Genomic DNA, 23,292 nt, shown 5'->3' on the forward strand with positions numbered 1-23,292 from the left:
CCCCCCCCCCCCCCATTACCTTAAAGCCATGCCCTCTTGTATTGAGCATTGGTGTCCTGGGAAAGAGGCACTGGCTGTCCACTCTATCTTTTCCTCTTAATATTTTGTATACCTCTATCATGTCTCCCCTCATCCTCCTTCTCTCCAATGAGTAAAGCCCTAGCTCCTTTAGTCTCTCCTCATAATCCATACTCTCTAATCCAGGCAGCATCTTGGTAAATCTCCTCTGCACCCTTTCCAATGCCTCCACATCCTTCCTATAATGAGGTGACCAGAACTGGACACAGTAAGTGTGGTCTAACCAGTGTCACAAACCAGCAACAAAAGAAACACACTGAGCATGATTCAGTGTTAAAAACTATTTTATTAATCACTACTTATGATAATACGTAAAATAAAAGTAAAAATGTTAGTATGTTAGAATTCAAAAATGTTAAACCTCGAACGTTAACCCCAAAACTAAACTCGTCGTGTGTGTGTGTGACAAAGTCCAAAACTCCCAGTTCCTGAATGGTTCTTAAAGTTCAGTTCCGCAAGCCATAAGGTGAAACATGAGCAAGGGCTTCTTCAACAACCACTGTTGTCTGAAGATAAGATGTAGATGCAGAAAAACATAGAGAGAGTACATACGAAATCCAAATGTTCCACGATGGAACCCAAACGACACTTCAGTATTTACTCGGTAGTGACTCCCTCACCCCGAAAAGCATCCGAAACGTGGTCGTCCACACACAAATACCTGTTTCCTTCTACAGGTCAGCAACAAAGTGAACTCCACCGGATTACTTCCAACTTCCATACATGGATTTCAGTGGCAAACACAGTTATTGTTTCTCATCCCTCTTTAGAGAAAACAAGCAGGCTGGTGTCTCTCTCCCTTCTCTCTCTCTCTCTCCTTCTTCTTCTAACTTCTTCAACAACGTCATTACGTCCTTTATCTTCTATTGACGTAAGCACGCCCCACACACACATACACACACACTCTCTATCTTAAAGGGACTTTCACTGAGTCCATAACACCAGAGTTTTGTAAAGCTGCATCATTACTTTGCGGCTCTTAAACTCGATCCCACGACTTATGAAAGCTGACATCCCATAAGCTTTCTTAACTACCCGATCCACCTGTGAGGCAACTTTCAGTGACCTGTGGATATGAACCCCCAGATCCCTCTGCTCCTCCACACTGCCTAGAATCCTGCCATTTACCTTGTACTCCACCTTGGAGTTTGTCCTTCCAAAGTGTACCACCTCACACTTCTCCGGATTGAACTCCATCTGCCACTTGTCAGCCCAGCTCTGCATCCTATCAATATCCCTCCGTAAGCTTCGACAGCCCTCCAACACTATCCACAACACCACTGATCTTTGTGTCATCTGCAAACATGCTAACCCACCCTTCCACCCCCTCATCTAAGTCATTAATAAATATCACAAAAAGTAGAGGTCCCAGAAACGATCCCTGTGGGACACCACTAGTGACAGCCCTCCAATCTGAATGCACTCCCTCCACCACAACCCTCTGCTTTCTACAGGCAAGCCAATTCTGAATCCACACAGTCAAGCCTCCCTGGATCCATTGGCCTCTGACCTTCTGAAAAAGACTACCATGCGGAACCTTGTCAAACGCCTTACTAAAATCCATGTAGACCACATCTACTGAGTTCTTCCAGCAGTTTGTATTTTAATCCACATCACATCTGGCTTCAGTGTATTCCTGTACAGTTACTTCCATCATCTCCACATCACAATGATCTGTCAGATTCCTGCTCCCCATTTTTCTTGGGCCCAGTTTTATTCAGGTCCACAAATAAAATGGTCTAAATGTTCCCGTAACTAGTCAGCAAATGATGCTCGTTGTTAGTTAGAACTTGCTGTCTGTTTCATGTGCACAAGTTACATGGATGACATGGAGCAACATATTTTTGACAGAAATATTTGGTTCTGCACATAATGGTAATGCCCACATTTGAAGTTGCTATTTTTTTCATTACTAATAGTGAGCACTATAAGCAGTGTCATTATTTTGATATTAATTTTTTTGTATTTTTTAAATTTTCAGTGCTGGGGATTTGATTTTAAAGTTACAGTATTATTTATGCTGTTAATTTCTGGCCCTAAATATCTCACTGTCCCATCTAGAATAATTACTAAATTAAAATGATCCAGAACCACGAGTTCAAATTCCCCAATGGTAACGCAATGTAACATAATAGATTTCTAAGAACAACCTAAAATCTGCCAAGCAAACTATTCAGCTGAGACAAACCAATGCATTCAAACAAGAGTTTAAAAAAAAGATCAGTAAGCATTGAGCTAGGTATTGAATTCCAAAGTAGCAAAGCCATTCTCAGCATAGTGAAGCATGCAATGTTTCCCCAATGGAAACTGGAGTATAAATTGGAAGAGCTGTCCCAAAATCTAGTCAAGCAAATGCCTGAAATAGCTGAAGTTACAGAATCATACCTTCCAGCCAATGTTCCAGGCTCATGAATCACTGTCCCTAAATATATTCTGTTCCATTAGAAGGACATATTCACCAGAGGTGGCAATACAGTGGCATACAGTCAGAGAGGGAGACGCCTGGGAACTATCACATTGACTTTAGATTCTGTGAAGTCTCATAACATGTTAAGGAAACTTTTTACTGATCACCGCCTATTGCCATCCTTCAGCTAATAAATCAGTGTTCCTCCATGTTGAAAACCACTTGGATGAAGTGCCATAAGTAGGATGGATGCAGAATCTGCTCTGGGTGACATTCAGTGTGACTCAGCAACACCGTCACTGACTGAGTCTTGACTTAGCTGCCAGTTGGGTCAGCAACAGGTGATGAGAGAATAGGAGGGAAAACCTCAACTGACCTCAACATCATCAATCTACCTGTTGCATTTGTGTCTTTCCATTACACTTGGCAGGATTGACCAGCAAGGTGGTATCTTCAAATTGAGAAAGATCCGGATGATATTCTGGCCTCACAAATGGTAAGTAACATTTGTGTCACACAAATGGCAGATATTGACCATCATCAACAAGATAGCATCTAACAATTTATCCCTGATATTTAACCACAGTACCATTGGCAAGTTCCTACTATCGATATCCTGGGCATTAACACTGAGCAGAAACTCAAATGGACCAGCATAAACACCAGGTCAGAGGCTGGATATCCTATAGCAATCATATTCCCTCCCAACTCTCTCTGAAGCTTATCCATCTTTTACAAGATGCAAGCCAGGAGCATGGAGTAAACCCCAATTACCTGAAATGAGTGAAACTCCAAAAACACTCAAGAAGCTTGACACCATCCTAGACAAAGCAGCCTGCTTGATTGACACACAATCCAAGGCACTAAAATATTAATTTCCTCTGCCACTGACACAATATGGTTGCAGTGAGTACCATGTACAAAATGCATGTCAGTTCATCTTCAAGGCTTCTTCAACAGCAACTCTCAAATGCAAAATCTCTATTGACTAGAAGGACTAGGGCAGCAGGTACATGAGAACACCACACTTTGAAAACCCTCTCCAAGGCAGCCACTATATTAACTTGAAATATTCCACTGTTGCTTCATCATTGCTAGACCAAAATCCTAGAACACTTTATTCAACATCACTGTGAGTAACTTCACCAAAGAAAAAGCAGCAGTTCAAAATGGTGGCTCAGCTTGACCTTCTCCAAAGTAAATTTTGATAGGCAAAAAATACTGGTTTGATCAGTATTTTTCTAAAATAGTTCAAAGTTTAAGGTTGTATGTACAATACAAACAGCAAGGCATGTCAATGCTGATGCAGACATGGTGATAATGTTAGCAGCAAAGCAGTGCAACTATAAAGTTTGCTCACTTGCCACTTGATGCTGCTGTACCATTTCAAAGTCAAGTTTATTGTCATATGCACAAGTACATGTGTGCACAGGTGCAATGAAAAACTTACTTGCAGCAGCATCACAGGTACATAGCATCAGGTAAGCAGCATTCACAAGAAAAACAAATTAAAATAAAATATACACAATTTTTAGAAGAAAGAACACAACCGAACAAAAAAAAAGAACAAAGTCCATTGTAGTGCAAAGTGATCAGAAGTGGTCATAGTGTTGCTATACTGAGGTAGTGATTAGGGTTCTGCCAGTTGGTTCAAGAACGAAATGGTTGAAGGGAAGTAGCTGTTCTTGAACCTGGTGGTGTGGGACTTCAGGCTTCTGTACCTCCTGCCCAATGGTAGCTGTGAGAAGATGGCATGGCCTGGATGGTGCGGATCTTTGATGACTGATGTTGCCTCGAGTCAGTGCCTCATGCGGATACTACTAATGGTGGGGAGGGACGTGCCCATGATGTACTGGGCTGACTCCACTATTCATTGCAGCTTCTTACGTTCCTGCGTATTTGATTTGCTGCACCAGACCATGTTGCATGTTATCAATGCTTAAATAGCAGTGGGTAATATTAGCCTTACTACTATTTTGACAACAAATTCTGACATTTACTTTTAATCTATCAATTCCATTCACAACTTTCAATTCTACCTCTAAAAACACTAAAAGCATTTATTTCTCTCCTTTTGTGCAGCTGTTCTCTTTTGCTAATTTTTAATGATATAGCGTCGTCGCATTTAACAAACACTCTAGAACAAGTGCTCTTTTCTACCTTCAAAAACAAAAATTTTAATGAATCACCAAGTTATCTTTCTTTCCATAATTCACCATCCTGTTCTTTATTTGTTTCCTCCCTCTTTGTATGGTGCCATTGCCATTTATTACATGAAAGTCACATTATAATTGCAAGCTATTGCAGAATATATACCACTGCCAGTCTAGACTCAGGCACAAAGAAGGATAAAGCGAATTAAGGATATTGGCAGTGAGGAGGAAAAACATGGGACATGGATGAGAAAGCAATTGTATTATCAGAGGACTAGCTGGTTGACTGATGATGTCTAAATGAAAACTGGTCTCACTGTGCTGCTTTGGGATAATGATTCAAAGGAGTAAATGGGATACAACTGTCAAAATTGGGGATGGATTTTTTTTAAGAAAAGAAAGCTCAAGAAATAAGAGTTTGTTATAATATACTTCAATTGATGAAGAAACCACACATTTGTATTCCTTTAACTATAGAGATGTTAAAATGAAAATATTACAATGTAGCTTACTCTTTAGATATTTATAAACAGGAGTTAGATGAAGCTATAAATCACAGTTTTGTAATAATGTGGCTTTATCAGACTGGGTAATTAAAAAAATGCAAGAGCAATTTTGAATCCTTGTATGCATAAGTATGTAAACAATGGATGGTGCACTTAAATAGGCCACATTTTAAATGGATGAAAGATTTTAAAAAAAGTGGTTACTCACTATGACAAGATCTTATAAAAGTATCCTTGAAAGTTTAAACATTAAATAGAGGTTTGAGATAACACTGGGCTGATCCAGAAGTGCTACTGTTTACTTCAGTTACACGTGCTTAGCATTCCAGTTGTTTTCAATTGCATTAAAGATGTAATATGTTTTTTTCTGATTGAATGATATGAAGGTAATTATCACCTATTAAGCTGTAAAGATAAGTAAATATACTTTCAAAGCAATTCAGCAATAATCTTTTGTAAAACTATATATGCTCACCCTAAATCCTCTGTGCAGCCGATCTTTCATAACACCAATGAATTCCTTGTAACTTAGTTGGTCATCTTTGTCTACATCAAAGATTTTGAAGACTGTGTTCACCAAATGTGAAGAAAGCTTGAGGCCTGTGGCCACATATACAGCACGCTTAAACTCATCTGCAAAATCAAGCCACAGAAAGAATTAAAAGTGTGAAACCACCTTTCCTATATTGCCTAGATTTGAGCTGTTTATTTGACAAAATTAAAAATTAAAAAATTGATTGCTCTACTGAAAGACAATTTATAAAAAAAACAAGGAAGATTAACTCAAGTTTTATCAGTTTTACAAATATTAATAGTTCACTCGAGAAAGGTAATCTTTATAGAAGTTATATTACCATATCTAAGAAAATGATATAATGAGCAAATTATTATCAAAAAGTATTTCAACAGTCCAAGGCATGGTAAATGAAAATAATTTTCAGAAGGAGATGTAACTTAATATTGTTCTAGTTACAATGGTACTTACACACACACAAACAACAACAAATTTATTATCCATTGCCGGCATTCTTTGAACTTGCTGCCAAGAGATGGTATTACTACAGTGTCGGTTAAGAGGCGTTAATATTTTCAGGTCACATTATCATCTTCATTACTATTTCATCCTCTATCTCCAACAATCACAACACGTCAGTTAATTTTATTACAGAAAAATGTATACAAACAGTTTTAAATCTGTAATTCTTATAGCTTTGAAAATAAAAGCAATGACTACCCAACAAGGATGTAAATACTTTTTAAAGGAGGAGGAGGTCACAGTAAACTATTTCTTATAAACATAGCAGTAAAACAGTAAACCAGTGCTAAAAGCCATTAAAAGTGCTTCCCTAATCATTACTTAAAATAATGCCAGGAGCTCAAAACTTTAAATAATTACACAAAGTGTTCATTCAGGGTAGCCTTTTTGGTTCTCAAGCACGCAAACTGAAAAAACATGATCAAAATGAATTGTTCCCAAATGAAACTGCTCCTACACAAACTATTTGAAAATAATACACTGGAGTAATAGTTGTACTCACCTTGCCCAATTGATCGATTTGCAAAATTATACATCTGCATTGCAATGGCAAAATCCTCCAAGTTATTCAAGAATTGAAAAAACGATCTGAATTCATCAAAAGTGATCCCCTAAAATGCAAATAACATAAACATCTAGTGAACCATTACACGACTCAAATAGTTTTTGATGTCAATTAAGAGGCCTTTAATTGTAACTGATTGGGTACTATATTTGATTTATTGTTATGGGTTCCATATCTAACACTTCATGTGTGATATGACCCAGCAATAGAAGGTTAATACTAGACTTGATGATCACACACAGAGTGAAAAATTTTTGAAGGTCAGCAAACTTTCCTCAGATTAGGTCAAAGATTCTTTCAGCTGACCTTTTTGACATAATTCAGTTAAAATAACACTTTGAAAAAGTACTTTTTAATGAGTGCCATGTACTAATTGTGCGCTTACAGCATTTGGGAACTTGTAGTGTCCACAAACATAGCCCAATTAGGCAGATCTTTTAATTTTTGACATCATGCGTAAGATTTATCCATGTCCGACAATACATCCCAACCTTCAGAACATTGCACAACACCATCCTTTTTATTTGTATGGTTTTCAGGCCACGAAAGGCAATTAAGAGTTCTAATTTGTAACTTACAAAGTAGATAAAAAATGAAGGTATGAAAGTATTTTCATAATAAAATGGGATAACAAAAGATATAAGGCAGAAGAGATAGATTTCCACAGCTATTTAACATCAGCCTTTTTGTGTGCCTAATTAACACAGCAAGGGGAAGAAGGCAAGAAGGAATGTACATTGTTACACATGTATTAATGACCTCTATGTTAATAAATTATTTCCAAAGCTCTATATCGTATCAGATCTGGGTAGTTTGAAAATTACTTATAACTTCTGCCAAAGGATAAATAACCCATATCCAGAAGTACAAGTTCAAATTCTACCACGACAGATGAAAAATTAAATATTTAAATAAATCTCAAATAAAAATTTACATCAGCAATGGTGACCTCAACATCTCCCTTTGCAACAGGATCCTTAACCTCCTGACCAACAGACCGCAATCAGTAAGGATAGGCAGCAACACCTCCAGCACTATTATACTCAACACTGGTGCCCCACAAGGCTGCGTCCTCAGTCCCCTACTCTACTCCCTATACACTCATGACTGCGTGGCCAGATTCTGCTCTAACTCCATCTACAAGTTTGCAGATAACCACTGTAGTAAGCCATATCTCAAATAATGATGAGTTGGAGTACAGGAAGGAGACAGAGAGCTTAATGACATGGTGTCATGACAACAACCTTTCCCTCAATGTCAGCAAAACAAAAGAGCTGGTTGTTGACTTCAGGAAGGGGGACGGTGCACATGTTCCTGTTTACATAAACAATGCTGAGGTCAAGAGGATTGAGAGCTTCAAGTTCCTAGGAGTGAACATCACCAATAGCCTGTCCTCATCCAACCACATAGATGCCACGGCCAAGAAAACTCACCAGTGCCTCTATGTCCTCAGGAGGCTAAAGAAATTTGGCACTTCCCCTTTGAAACTCACCAAGTTTTATTGATGCACCATAGAAAGCATCCTATCTGGATTTACCATGGTTTCGTATGGCAACTGCTCTGCCCACAACTGCAAGAAACTGCAGAGAGTTGTGGACACAGCTCAGCATGTCACAGAAACCAGCTTCCCCTCCACGGACTCTGTCTATACTTCTAGCTGCCTTGGTAAAGCAGCCAGTATAACAAAGATCCCACCCACCCCAGACATTCTCTCTTCTCCCCTCTCCCATTGGGCATAAGATACAAAAGCCTGAAAGCACGTACCACCAGGCTCAAGGACAGCTTCTATCCTGCTGTTATAAGACTATTGAATGGTTCCCTGGTACGATAAAATGGACTCTTGACCTCACAATTTACCTTGTTATGACCTTGCACCTTATTGCCTACCTGCACTGCACTTTCTCTGTAGCTGTGACACTTAACTCTGCATTCTGTATTGTTTTGCCTTGTACTGTTGATCTGTATGAACGGTATGCAAGACAAGTTTTTCACTGTACCTCGGTACAATTGACAATAATAAACCAATTTCAATACAGACATATTGGCATGAAACCCTTTTGATTCATTAATGTCACTGAGGGAAGACAATCAGCTGTGCAAAATGGCACACTTTAGGGGCAACTTCAGACTCTTAAATCTAATTGAGAAAAATGACACATATTGAAAAATAGCGAATGAGTGATAGTAAACACTGGAGAATACTAAGAGAGAAAATTCAATAATCAAAGTGCAGAACCCATTTCTTGTTACTTAATGAAGTTAGTAGGAAATTACATTTCTTCCATTTTGATTATTGCAAATAACATTTTGAACTTGAACAGAATTGGGACACATTAACTGATATTAATGAACTACAAATATGCTGAAAAGCTGTATTTTCCTCTGTTAACTATGTTGTAATCAGTACAATCTTGGGTAGGAGAAGTGAAGTAGTGCCCTGGGGAGGCATGTTAAAGGGAAAGATTCAAGGAGGAGCAGGTAGGAAAGCAAAATCCTCTTGGGATCAGCTTCTAATATTAACCTTCGTTTGCTAGGTCAAATCATACAAGTTAGATCTACAACCCACAATATTAACAGCCCAGGTATGAGAATGAGCAATACCCTTCTGGAGAGAATAGGAAGAACAAGGAGAGAAAGACAAGTTAAAGGATAGCAAAAAGAGAAAGGAAGTCGTAACCCGTTGTGTGCAAAGATGGGAGGACAGAAAAGAAGAGAAAATCCTGCTGAGTTTGAGGCAACAGACTCTGGTGTAAGGAATAGAATGATGTCAGAGTTTAGTGCTACATTATTCCATGATGCTGTCTTCTTCTGGAGGAGGGATAGAGTAAACTATTTAATATTTAGTGTGTCATATTGGACACTCAAAATCGTAATTCAGTTTAAATTGAAATTTTGCTTTAATTATGAATAAGTACTAAAAGTACATTCAGCAAGATGAGACCATGAACTTAGTACATATTTCTAAACCATTATGAAATAGTCTCCTATACAAAATAAACAGATTTTTCTAGTTTCACATTTAATGGCAAACACTACTAACATGTAGCAACTTAAAGCAAATACAATTGCTTGCACGTTGTTCCAAAATAGATTAACTTAATCCTTTTATAAACAAAACCAATGGGATAATCCAAAACATCCCATGCCTTAAGGATTACTTGTTACACCAGCAGCATTGATTCGCAATGATGCATTTACTTACTGCAAGATTTTTCCATTGCTGAGATACCCAATTGATAACAGACATCAGTTGTTAACAAATGGGGCAATGAGCAAAATACTTCACTACACTTACTTCTGGAATCTTAAAATGAATCTTCATTTACTGATAAGGGAGTTTAAAACTATCTATACATACATAGATAGTTTTAAAATCAAAGGCTTTTAACCAAAATATATAGAGGATGTATCGAAATGCATTTAAAATGATATAATCTTCTAGGTTTTGCTTCCGCTGATTCACATATGGATCATCTGAGTTAGTATAATGAAACAGTATCTTACAATATGAGCACACCATGGCTCAATATGTAATCTCCCAGTAGCACTACCAGAGCTGCTTTCCACTTCATCACAGCACGCCTGTACCCAGTCTCTCTTCCTTCACTTTGCCTCAAGATTCACACACATTCCATTCTCAAAGGCAGCATATATGCCAGTATCCATCCTTCCACTCTCCATTGACTTCTGCAGCAAGAATGTACTTCCATCTTGTGGATCCACTATTGTCAATTTATTGCAAAATGTCAGCCCCAGCCTCAATGGCAAGGATGTGTGGCATCTGGGCCTAGCATTATGTAACACTTGACTGGAAGAGTAAGCTAGCTGGAGGGATGGCAGAGCAGAAATGGATAGAATTTCCACAAGAAATAAGGAAAATGCAGGATAGATATATTCCAAGAAAAAAGGTTTTGAATGGAAAAAAAGCACAAATGTGGATAACGAGAGAGGTTAAGGCTAAAATAAAAGCAAAAGAAAGGGCATACAAGGAAGCAAGAATTAGTGGGAAAACAGAAGACTGGGAAACTTTTAAAAACCTGCAGAAAGAAACTAAGAGGTCATTAGGAAAGAAAAGATGAATTATGAAAGGAAGTTGGCATTCAAAAGGATACTAAGAGTTTTTTTTTAAATATATGAAGAGTAAAAGAGAGACACGGGTTGATATAGGACCAATCGATAATAGTGTGAGAGAGATTATAATGGATGATAAAGAGATGGCAGAGGAACTAAATGAGTATTTTGGCATCGGTCTTCACTGTGGAGGACATCAGCAATATACCAGATAGTCAGGGGTCTCAAGGAATGGAACTAAGTTCAGTTAAGATTACTAGAGAGAAGGTGCTAGGAAAGCTAAATGGACTAAAGACAGATAAGTCTCCAGGACCGGATGAGGTGCATCCCCGGGTTCTGAAGGAGGTGGCTTTAGAGATTACGGAAGCACTGGTGATAATTTTCCAGGAATCGATAGACTCTGGCATGGTTCCGGAGGACTGGAGGGTCGCAAATGTAGTTCCACTGTATAAGAAAGGTGAGAGGCAGCATAAAGGAAATTACAAACCTATTAGTCTGACATCGGTGGTGTGAAAGTTATTAGAATCGATCCTCAAGGATGAGGTTATGGAATACCTAGAGGTGCAAGGCAAGATAGGTCCAAGCCAGCATGGTTTCATGAAGGGAAGATCCTGCCTGACCAACCTATTGGAGTTTTTTTGAGGAAATCTCAAGTAGGGTGGATAAGGGAGAAGTTGTAGATGTTGTGTATTTAGACTTTCAAAAGGCCTTCGACAAGGTGCCGCACAAGAGGCTGATTAATAAGATGAGAGGTCATGGAATTACAGGTAGGATATTGTAATGGGTGGAGCACTGGCTGGTAGGCAGAAAGCAAAGGGTGGGAATAAAAGGATCCTGTTCTAGTTGGCTACCGGTTACTAGTGGTGTTCCGCCAGGGTCGGTGTTGGGGCTGCTTCTTTTTACTTTGTACATTAACGATTTGGATGATGGAGTAAATGGTTTTGTGGCTAAGTTTGCAGACGACACCAAGATAGGTGGAGGAGTAGGGAGCATTGAGGAGACAGGAAGGTTGCACAGAGACCTAGATAGTTTAGGAGAATGGGTAAGGAAATGGCAGATGAGATTCAATGTTGAGAAATGTGCTGTTGTACACTTTGGAAACAGAAATAAATGGGAAGATTATTATCTAGAAGGGGAGAAAATTCAAAGTACAGAAGTACAAAGGGACTTGGGGGTTCTCGTGCCAGATACCCTAAAAGTTAACCACCAGGTCGGATCGGCAGTAAGGAAAGCGAATGTTATGTTGGCATTCATTTCGAGAGGTATAGTGTATAAAAGTAGGGAGGTGTTGATGAGGCTCTACGGGGCACTAGTGAGGCCTCATTTGGAATACTGTGTGCAGTTTTGGGCCCCATATCTTAGGAAGGATGTGCTGATGTTGGAGAGGGTCCAGAGGAGATTTAAGAGGATGATTCCCAGAATGAAAGGGCTTACATATGATGAGCGTTTGTTGGCTCTTGGACTGTACTCACTGGAGTACAGAAGAATGAGAGGGGACCTCATAGAAACATTTAAAATGTTGAAAGGAATGGACAGAGTAGATGTGGCCAAGCTGTTTCCCTTGGCGGGTGAGTCCAGGACCAGAGGGCACAATCTTAGAATTAGAGGGTACAGGTTTAAAACAGAGTTGAGGAGAACTTTTTTTAGCCAGAGGGTAGTGAATATATGGAATTCTTTGCCATGTACAGCAGTGGAGGCCCGATCATTGGAGGCGTTTAAGGGGGAGATAGGTAGTTATCTAATTAGTCAAGGTATCAAGGGATATGGGGATAAGACCGGAAATTGGGGCTAGAAAGGAATAGTTTTCTTTCCTCTCATGGACATTCCCCCATTTCTCTTTTTTTTCTTTTTCTTTTTCCCTTTCTTTTCTTTGGAGCAGACTCAATGGGCTGAATGGCCTACTTCTGCTCCTTTGTCTTGTGATCTTGTGATGTGAGTTGGGAGAAGAGGACAGGACAACCCTGCCCTTGAAAACAATGACTGCTAATTTTAGAGATTCAAAGCGCTCGATGTTTGCTTTGGGTTCAAAGTCTCTGGCATTCCAAAGTGTTACCCCATTTATCTAACATCTTAGTAACTTTACCAATACCTTAAATCTGGAGGACCCCCTGACATTCAATGGACAAATAATCCACTTGTTCACTGGAGGCTGCCATTGATCAGACACTCAACCAGGTGGTCACATTAATACCAATGCAACTTAGACAGGATAAAAGTTGAATATTCTTCTACAAGTGAGTCACTTCACGACTCTCCAAAGCCATTCCACCAATTACAGCATAAATCAAAAATATGATGGAATTAACTCCACTGTCTTAAATGAATGCAACTGCAACACTAACAAAGATAATTGCAGTGCATACTACCTAAAGTATAGAATAATACTGCCAAGAAGGTAGCTATTTTGATGCACGGCAGTAACTCAATAAGATTTCTTCAACAGTACCTCACAAATCTGCAATTTCTACCACTTAGTAAGACAATCACAGCAGGTGTGTGGGAATGTCACTTACAGTCCCCTTCCAATGCATGGACATACTGCTATTCCTGTTGTTGGGACAATATCCTGTATCTCCTTTCATGACAGCTTAGTGGGGGTACTTTTACCTTAAGGACTGCAATAAGAGGACCCACCACCATGCTCTCACGGGCAATAACAGGGCAATCTGGTGAACCTTCCTCTTTCATAAGTATATCCTTCCATAGGTAGGAAGACCTGATGCCTTCTCACCAGGGCCCTATGTAATGAGAGCAAAACATCTTTACTCATATTCAAATCCTCTTGCAATAAAGGCTAACAGTTCATTTACCTTCCTAATTGCTCGATGCAGCTGCACCTTAACTTTCAGTGATTTCTGTATACGATACCCAGGTCCCTCTAAACATCTTTCAATTTCATAGAATCATACAAATGACCAGACACTCAACTGGGTGGTCTCTTCACTTCTCTACATTTAAAATCTACTTTTTCCTCATTGTATTCCATTTGCCATTTCTATTGCACATACACTTAACCAGTCCATATCTTCCTGAAACCCACCCCCCACCACACCTTCTTTTCAGAATCCATCCTGTCATTCAGCTTTGTCAGAAAACTTGACTCCCTCATCCAAATCATTTATACAGATTGTGAACAGCTGGGACCCAGCACTGATTCCTGTAGCACCTCCCCGGACAATTTTTTTTATTCTGCTAGTTACATCAAAGTACTGATAGATTTGTGAAACATTATTTCCCTATCATACGTCTATGTTGACTTTGCCTAATCCGACCACTATTTTCTAATAACAGATTCTAGTATTTTCCCTTTTGCTGATATCAGGCTAACTGATCTGTAGTTCCTCATTTTCTCTGTCCTTCCTTTGTTATATCGTGTGGGGTCCATTTGCTACTTTCTAATTTGTGAGAATGGTGGAAGATTGCAACCAGTGCATTCACCATCTCTGTAGCCACCTCTTTCAAAACCCTGAAATACAGGGCATCAGGTTTTGGGTAGTTACCAGTTTTCAGAACCATTAAATTCTCCAATTCAGTTGTGCCATGAATGGTAATTTCTTTCAGATCTTCATTCATTCTACAGGTCCTCCTCAGGTTACAACATGGTTCCATTCCCAAGCACTGTTTGCAACCCGAATAGTTTGCAAGTTGGAAATGTGGCCACCCAGCAATATATTTAAATAAAACCATATGGCAACCAAGGGTGACATGCAGATAACCAGGATACTGAACTCAACCATTCAGATTTCTCTGTAAGATGCAATGATATTGCCACGAATCAAGTTCTCACACTGTGGAAGATGCCTGCAGCCCTGCAGCAGGTGGCAAATCCATCTTGCCAGTCTCCCAAATCCTCACACATATTTACAGGCTGTATATAGGTCGGGCGTTTGTAACGTGGGGAGGAACTGTAGTTTTGTCGTCTTCTACTATTTCTGGGAAGTTTACTGTTATCTTTCTTGAAGAAGCATACAAATTGTGCAATTTTTCTGCCATTTCCTGTTTCCCAAATATAATTTCTCCTGCCTTAGTCTCAAAGGGACCATGTCAAGATTTACTATTTTTCAAATAATTCCATGGAAGCTTCTATAGTCGGTTTAAATGTTTCTTGCTACCTCATTCTCCGAATTCTTCTTTCTCCTGGTTTATCAGTTACTTGATCCTCCTTTACTGAATTCTGAAATGTTCCCAATCCCCAGGCTTACTGCTCTTTTTGGCAACATTATAAGCCCTTCCCTTATCCTAATTACAATATTGAATTACACTTAACTTTCAGTAGCTACAGCTAGACCACTTTTTCTGTTGGCTTTTTATGCCTTAAAAGGGATATTTTTTTGTTAACTCTGTGTCAATTATTTCAGTATTAGCCATTGCTTCTTTATAGTCATATCTTATAATGTAGTTTCTCAATCTGTGAGAACTGACTTATACCTAACACCTTTGCATTTTGTCTTTTTTAAACTTTAAAGATTCTGGTTTCAAACTAAGCTAGATCACTTTCAATTTTTATTTAAAATTCTATTATATTATGATTACTTTTCCCTAAAGATCCCTTAACCACCAAGTTATTAATTAACCCTTTTTCATTACACATCAGATTTTTCATTTGAATTGAAAAATTCATCTTCATTTGAAAATATCTTGCTTGTCATTTTCTAAACAAGTTACATAACCTTCTGTGGCCCCAAAGGGTAACAATGCCAAATTACTTTTCAGATAACTTATCCTATGAATCTATCCCAGCTTTTGCTCTACCATGAAATGTGGTGGTTAGAGCTGTTTTCGTCCTATTCTCGGAAACAGCTCAACCAAACTCCTTGCCATTCCCACTTAATTTCTAGTGTTTAGCTCTTCTTTGTACTCTTAAAGTTATGCTTTGCCTCAACGAAATGCATTATCTATGTCAAAAGTGTGATTTAATACCAAGTGTTTTTGACTTAGATCAAGAGGAAGATCTAATTAAAGCAGCCCCATAATTTGTTTATTAATATCACAAAATGACTAAATATAAATGTTGTATTAAAAATCAGTTATTTCATCTTATTTTGAGAGAAGGTTCTACAGATCATATGAGAAAAAACAAATACCTTTTCATCAGGAATCCTTTGTCGAACAGACTCCAGATAATTGCCTGTGTTATCTACATTTGTGTAGCGTAGTAGAGTACGAGCAAAATCCTCTTCACTAATTGTGGTCATCCCTTTGGAGTACGAAAGGAATTCAGTTTCCAAAATTTCAGTCTGTATGTTATCCATGAATCTAAAATATTATTACAATGACAGACTATGAGAGAACACAAAACAAAATATTTTCTAATCAAAAACTTGAATTTTTTTGTTTTTTTGATGTGGCACAATTGACTGAAAATAGAATTATTCTTGTGCATGCTACATTTTCCTTCAAGTAAGTTACAGATTAAAGGCTTTCTTATAAATTGCAAGCAACTTAAAGAGCAATTAGGTTATTGCCCACAGTATACTTACAACTTACAAATCTACCTGCTAGAAATAAAAAAGTCAACCTTATTCTAATTAACAGTAACATAAAATACTATAGTAGTCAACAAAATCATATTTTCATGAATTGCACGGGACCCATGCAGTTCATGAAAATATGATGAAAAGTTTTACGATGAAAAGGCAAAACCCAAAACAGCAATGTTTTTGGTCAGGAATCTTGCAAGAATTTATTTCAGATGATTTATCTTAAAGGTTGAGGATAAATTACTCCGCCAGAAATTTCTTCATCATTGTTAGTAATATCTGTAAAACTGTGATGTTCTGTTTTATCTTCCTTTTAAGCAAACCTCTGTACCAGAAGTGGAACTGCACAATTTTGGATTGAATGCTGAAACATAATGAGTATTGTTTCATTTCTGATTGTTCTAAAATAACCTGCAGCAAATTAGATTAGTGTAAAATTCTCCCAGAAATGCAGACCCATAGTTAGGAGGCAAGGCTGAAATTATTTTTACTGGAGTAGTATGGAACAAGAGAAAAGTTGTTGCAGTCTTTGTAAATTACGCAGGATTTTGATGGGATAAGGAAAGTTCTAGATGGGAGAAGATTTCATTTATTAAATGGTGAATTGGGAAGCTAGGAGAAACCTAGCTATACTGAGCACTGTTCTACCACAGAAAAGAAATTAATGGATGTGTTGAGGAAAACATTGATATAAATATATTCATTTATGTCTAAAAAAACTAATATGCAGCATAAAAAGATACAGTTCTATATCTAGAAATACCTAGATATGGTATACATAAAAAACAGAATTAATTTTGGATAGTTAAGGGCATGTAGATTGAATGGCTTAAGGTGTATTCTGATTCTCTAAAATGTTAATTGGGTTAATTTCTGAGACATTATTGCTGCTATCATTTGATGTAATTACAGTTATTGACTGGTCCATGGGAAAATGTAATAATTTTCTTGATGGACTGGAAGGTTTTATGCACTCCTCTTCTGGCACTGCATCTCAGTGCAATCATGGTTGCTATCATGCTGCCTTGTAAAAATTCTGCCTGCTATACCTTATTTTAATCAACACAAACAACCACAAATCAAGTTTATATCTGCTTGGATCTTCCATAAATTTTCTCTTAGTGGCTACAACAAATATTATTACTTTGTCTATCCAATAGCCAATCATATGCATCTGCTGTTGATTTTGCAATTTCTGCTGTTCCTAACTGGAGCACTGATTCCTTTAGTTCACGGTTTTCATCCTCAAACCCCAATGATCTTAGCAATAGTAATGTTTGTAAGCGATAACTCTAAACAATTTCAAGGTACTTACAGCATCAATGACATTTATGTATCACTTTAACACTGAGTATACTTTAACTGATGTCCACAAATGAATCTCTCAAAATAATAAAGTCTAAAATTCAGCAAAAGACCTCCAATGAGGGGAAATTGCTAAAATAGAAGTTGGTTAATCAATATTTTATGCTCAGCATTCCTATAATGCACATCAATTTAATCAAATTAAGAATTCTAATTTGTGACTTACTTGTAAAAGTCTTCGAAATTCAGCTCAGCCTTTCCTTTTCTTCCAAAAAAATGTACAAGTAGTGTAGTATCTACAAAAAAACTTTCCTCTGCACGCTGGAATAAAATAAACATTAGTATTGTATTGGCAGATGGTTTCAAAGTTTTCTGAGTTTAGTATTAATCTATTTGTAAATCTGCAAGCTAAGTCACTTTCTAAAAATTAATTTCTTGTGAAGCAGCCACTTCTTGAAATTTTGACTGTATAAAGCAAATAATCTCTTGTAAAATATTGCTCTCATATCTGTGGTTTCCCATTTAGCAACTCTCCCATACTCAAGCATAGCTTGTCTCACCAGCAACCCTCTTTCCACCTCTAGCATCCATTCTATCATACTACGTGTCTTGCTATTTTTAGTGACATAAGGGTATTACAACTCTAAACTCTTCCTCCCCAGCTTTTACCATTTATTTACACATTCTTCTTTATACTTCCATTACAATGAAATTAACACTGCTTCTCACTCTTTCAAAGATGTCAAATTTCTGCATTTCATAACTTTATTCATTTATTTCTTAAAATATGCAGTACAGAAAGATACATTGCTATATCTAGTGATACCTGAAGATATAGTACAAATAGAATATGTTTTGAATAGCTAAACTGTTCACCTTGGTTTCTCTCAAAATCCTATGACAGTAAGTTCCCCCAATTCCCTACATATCTTTTATTCGTTAGTACCCAAAGCTATTGTTGCTCAGTTAAAAGGAAGCTTGTGATTCAGTTACTGGATATTTTTAAAAAAGTACATACATAGGGTAAATAGGTAAATCTAAACTCTTATCTCTAGTCTTGAAACAGCATAAATTAGCTTCCTTGCTACCCAGGAATCAGTTCCAATCATAACAAACTTATCATTGTTTCCTGTTTAGAGCAGATTTAAAAACTGAGGCTTTAAGGTAATATGGAACGAGAAATACAAGGTTCATGAAGCGACAACCAAGTCAAACACAGTAAATACCATGGAGGTTTAAAAAAAAGGGGGATAAAGAGAGTTTATTGGAATAGATGAAAAACATAGATGATTCTGGAGGAACTAACAGATTTGCAGCTAAAATAAAGACAAGTCAATTGTCTTTTATAAGCATATTAATAGTAAAATGATAGCTGGAGAGAATGGAATCCATGAGGTGCAGAGGCAGATGTAAGTGAATTACTGAATGAGAATTTTGCACCTAAATATTACCAATGTAACACTAATGGGGAAGGTTGTGGAAATAATAAGTAAATTCATAATTAAATTAAAATACTTAAAAAGTTGCTCTCACTCAAAAACTAAATCACTGGCTTTGAAATTATTTTGTCTACTGAAACACTTTTGTATACTAGGTGAAGAATTTTAATCTAAGTCCCAATTGTGTACAGGTCATGCAATTGCCAGTGTTTGTTCCAGTATTGTCAACAGCATGCAATTAGCATTTTGACATCACTCGGTGAAAAATCCAGTTGCATATCCGTGGCCCCTGAACAGTAGTAAACAGTTGAGGCCTGCTCCATTATTTAAAGGAAAGCAACCTTACTTGTTGTGTGTTTGGGGAGTCCAAGATGCAATCTGGTAGGTAGGTGTTATTTAATAAGTTGTAGCGTTCACTTATGATCTAACCCCCCTTCTCTACCCTCCACCCACTGGACCCCTAACCCATCCCCACTCCCATTGTTTGATCATTTGATTTCCCCAACCATCCTTTGTACCTTTGACCCTCAATGGCCCTTCCTTTGATAAACCAGACCCGAGATTCCAGGTCCAACAGACCCTCTGATCCCAAGGTCCCATTCTCAACTACCACCTCCACTACAGTCTGCAACCTACCTAATTTCCTCTGCTAGTTCTGCAACTGTGGAGATGGTGCATATTTTCACAAAGCGCCTTGGGCCTTCTGTGAAAGAATATTGCCAATGGCAAAATTGCAGACAAAATTGGACTACTCCTCTTCTTCCTTTGCTGGTTCAATGTGCTTGTTTTTAGGCACTAAAGTATTTCCAGGCCGCTATTTCACACAGAACATGTCCTAAGTCAGCACAGTATGGGAGTACATTGCAGAGATTTTTACCAGAATTTTCCAATTCTCCTTATATATGGTGAATGGTACTGGAAGACTAAATAAATGTAAATGCAAACTTCAAAATAAAAAGGAAAGATACGAATCCAGCCAATACAGGCCAGTCAGCCTAACACAGAAAATGGGGACACTTGATGATAAAAAGGGGAACAAATTAACCAGCAGTTAAAAAAGAACAGGCTAATAAAAGGTAAACTGTTTGATTAACTCAACTAAGGTCTTTGAAAGGTAATGACGGCAGGTGGTGTGGTTAACGTTGTGCACACAGACTTTCAAAAGGCATGTGATAAAGTGCCTGGCCATTGTCTAAAACCCATGGTATTAAAAGTAAACTAGCAACATCAATAAAAAACCAGCTAAGGGCCTAAAAAATGCCTAAAAATTTATGCCTCAAAGCAAGTATACCTGGTGCTTCTCAGAAGCTGGGATGTGAATCACTGTTTCTTAAAATAAGTTTCTTAATGACTAGGGCTTAAGTATCCAAATTTGAGAATTTCAAAGTTTGTAGAGAATATTAAACACAAGGAACAATGACATACTTCAGGAGGATGTATTCAGACTGGTAAAACTCACTGGGTTCTAGATCATTTTTACAGAGAACTTATGAAGTGATACATTTTGTCAGAGAGAATGAAGAAAAGCAATGTAAATTAAATAGTATAATGTTAAGAGAGTGCAGTAAAAATGACCTGAAGTCATTGTACTCAGATTTTTGAAGGCAAGTTGATAAGATGGAAAATAAAATGTGGATTTCCTGAAGTTATTAACAAAAGAACAGAGCAATGCATGACAGCTGACTGGTATCCTTGTGCTGTATCATTCTGAGGATCCAGAACTAGAAGCTGGTGCTAAAAATATGGCAAATCCAACTTACAATAAATTTAAATTAATGAAAACACAACAAATTGATATGAAACAAACAGAGATGGAACAGGTATAAACAAATGAAGATAAGCGACTGCAGAGAACATTGAACAATATAAAATACCACAAATATATACAAAAAACAAGAATATACAGCAGCAAATAGAAAACAAAAGGCATAAACATTATCCGTAATGATAGGTGGGAGTTTGTTGCATCCCTCTCTATTTACGTTTTAAAGCAGCTTACACTCCCCTGTATGAGCATCCTGTCCTGAAGATGCAGGGCACTTCATTATCTGATTTAAAAATCATGTTCCAACATCCAATAGAGGGTCTGCCTTAAGTAACTGCTGCTGGTTGTATTTTTTGGGGCTTGGGAGAGAGCAGGTATCTCCAAATGTCATGAGGTTGGGGAAAATTACAAAGATAGGGAGGTGTAAGATAAGATTGGAAAACTAACATGTGCATTTAAAAATTACGACCCTGCTGAAGCAGGAGCTACTGTAGGTCAACCAGCACAGGGATGCTGAGTGAACAGGACTTGAAGGTTAGGATATGGAGTTTAGGATGACTTCAAATCTACAAATGTGCAAGCTTAGCTAGGAGAGCAAAGTCAAGCTGAGGAAACAATGACATTGATGAATGTTTCAACAGTAGACATACCAACACAAGGGTAGAATGGGATAATGTTATGAAGATGGAAGTGGATGGCCGTGACGATGGTGTGAACATCGTGTTGGAAGCTTTCCTCAGGCTCATACCAGATACCAAGATTGTAAGTGATCTGAGTCTGCCTCAGTCAGTCACCAGGGAGGAGGCTAGTGAATACGAGTTTTCAGTAGAAACCAAAGACTTTGGTCTTCTCCATAATTAGTCAAAGGAAATATTTGCTCAACCATAACTGGGTGGAGGGCATGCAGAGCTAGTGGAAGGTCACTCTGGAGCTTATGCCAAGATTGATTTGTGGGGATTTTCACAATGAGTTCTCAACTGTGGTCAGCTCTCCCTGGTAGATAGCTGGCTGCTGGTAGAGAAACAAAGGGAAAAAGTTATGGATTTGGCATTGCAGTTAACCTTTTCAAGGCCTTCATATCCCAGCTTTTCTATCTGCTCCCCATCCTCACCATCATGCATCCTCGCTATTAATAGCCAACCCAAAGAATTAAGGCGTAAAGAATTACTTTTTCTAGAGAGGGCTGGTACCTGGCAAGCCATATTCTGCTGCATTTCAATTTGGAACGTGAAATAATGCCTAAATTACCTGCTTATATTCAATTGAATGGAGTCTTGCAGTAGTATTAATTGAATACTGCTTACAAATAGACAAGGTCAGGTCTCCAAAGGCCTACTATGGGACTGCTTGCTTGAGTGTTTGTTTGAACATCTGAAGCATATTTTTTTGACTGCAGGTTTAAATATTTTTACAACCAAAAATCACCCCCAGATGTTTTCCATATTCAGGTTTCTTTCTTCAATAAAAAGAGCATGGTATTGTTTTTGCAAAGGGCCGGAAGATAGAAGGCCCTTCATCATTCCAAAGGAAGCTAAAAAAAATGGGCAGTAGGTTTAGCAGGAGATGGCCAATTCCAACAATGCCCTAAATTACAACAGCAGCTGAATGGCCTTTGGTGTTGCATAAATTCATAATGTAGCCTGCCTGATGAGCTATTACCATTCCCCTCCTGCCCCACCCTGCAAACATTCTTTTCCTCTATCAATGGTACACAGTGGCTTCAGTGTATGCCATCTACAAATGCCTGCCTAGGCTGCACTTAAAGCAAGTCCCAAAACCACCACAGCTCTTACCAAGAAGGACACCACTACCTGCAGATCCCCCTCCAAATGACACAATGTTCTATCTTGCAAAAATAAGACTGATCATTTGTCATTACTGGGTCTAAATGATCAGCATGATGGGAGTACCTTCACCAGAAAGATCTGTGGTGGTTCAAGATGCCTCAACACCATCTTCAAGGGCAATTAGGGATGGACAATAAATAATGCCGTTATAATTTTCATATACACACACACACACACAAGCATTTGACAGCAATAACTAATCTTATAACTTTAACCTTAATGCTAACACTTATTTGGTTGCAGTTATGTTTCATGTTTGACTTATCTTAACATCATTTTGCTCAACCCTGTTCTAGCTGTACACTTTTTTGCAACTCTGTGGTGTTATATGTCATTAGCAACTAGGATGTAGGTAGGATGAGGAAGGTGACATGAATTTTCCTAAAGAGAAATGCGGATCACCAACTTTTTCCATTGTCTTTCTCTGATTTGGAATTTTAGACCACTTTCCACCACTGTGGCACAATTTTAAAACACTATAATCAAAATACAACTTTAAATGCAAAGCATTGACAAATATGGGGGAATTCACACTATGCCCATCAATCATATAAGAATTAACAAGTGGAGATAAGCATTTCTGAAGTCTATGCAGGCTAAAAGCATGTGAGAATGTGGAAAGAATAAATGTGTTATAATT

The 23,292-nt window shown here is 38.0% G+C and overlaps 1 protein-coding gene across 4 annotated transcripts in view; it reads right to left on the reverse strand.

Moving 5' to 3' along the window:
* micu3a (mitochondrial calcium uptake family, member 3a) overlaps positions 1-23,292 on the reverse strand; it is a 102,291-nt gene that overhangs the window by 13,028 nt on the left and 65,971 nt on the right. For all 4 annotated transcript variants that reach the window (XM_052010070.1, XM_052010071.1, XM_052010068.1 and 1 more), the window contains 4 exons: positions 17,828-17,922; positions 15,901-16,072; positions 6,683-6,791; positions 5,620-5,777 (listed from right to left, as the gene is read on the reverse strand). In XM_052010070.1, coding sequence (XP_051866030.1) covers positions 5,620-5,777; positions 6,683-6,791; positions 15,901-16,072; positions 17,828-17,922 — 534 coding nt within the window. The remainder of the gene's footprint in view (positions 1-5,619; positions 5,778-6,682; positions 6,792-15,900; positions 16,073-17,827; positions 17,923-23,292) is intronic.

This window comes from Pristis pectinata, chromosome 2 (assembly GCF_009764475.1).
Source record: "Pristis pectinata isolate sPriPec2 chromosome 2, sPriPec2.1.pri, whole genome shotgun sequence".
NCBI classification, from domain to species: Eukaryota; Metazoa; Chordata; class Chondrichthyes; order Rhinopristiformes; family Pristidae; genus Pristis; species Pristis pectinata.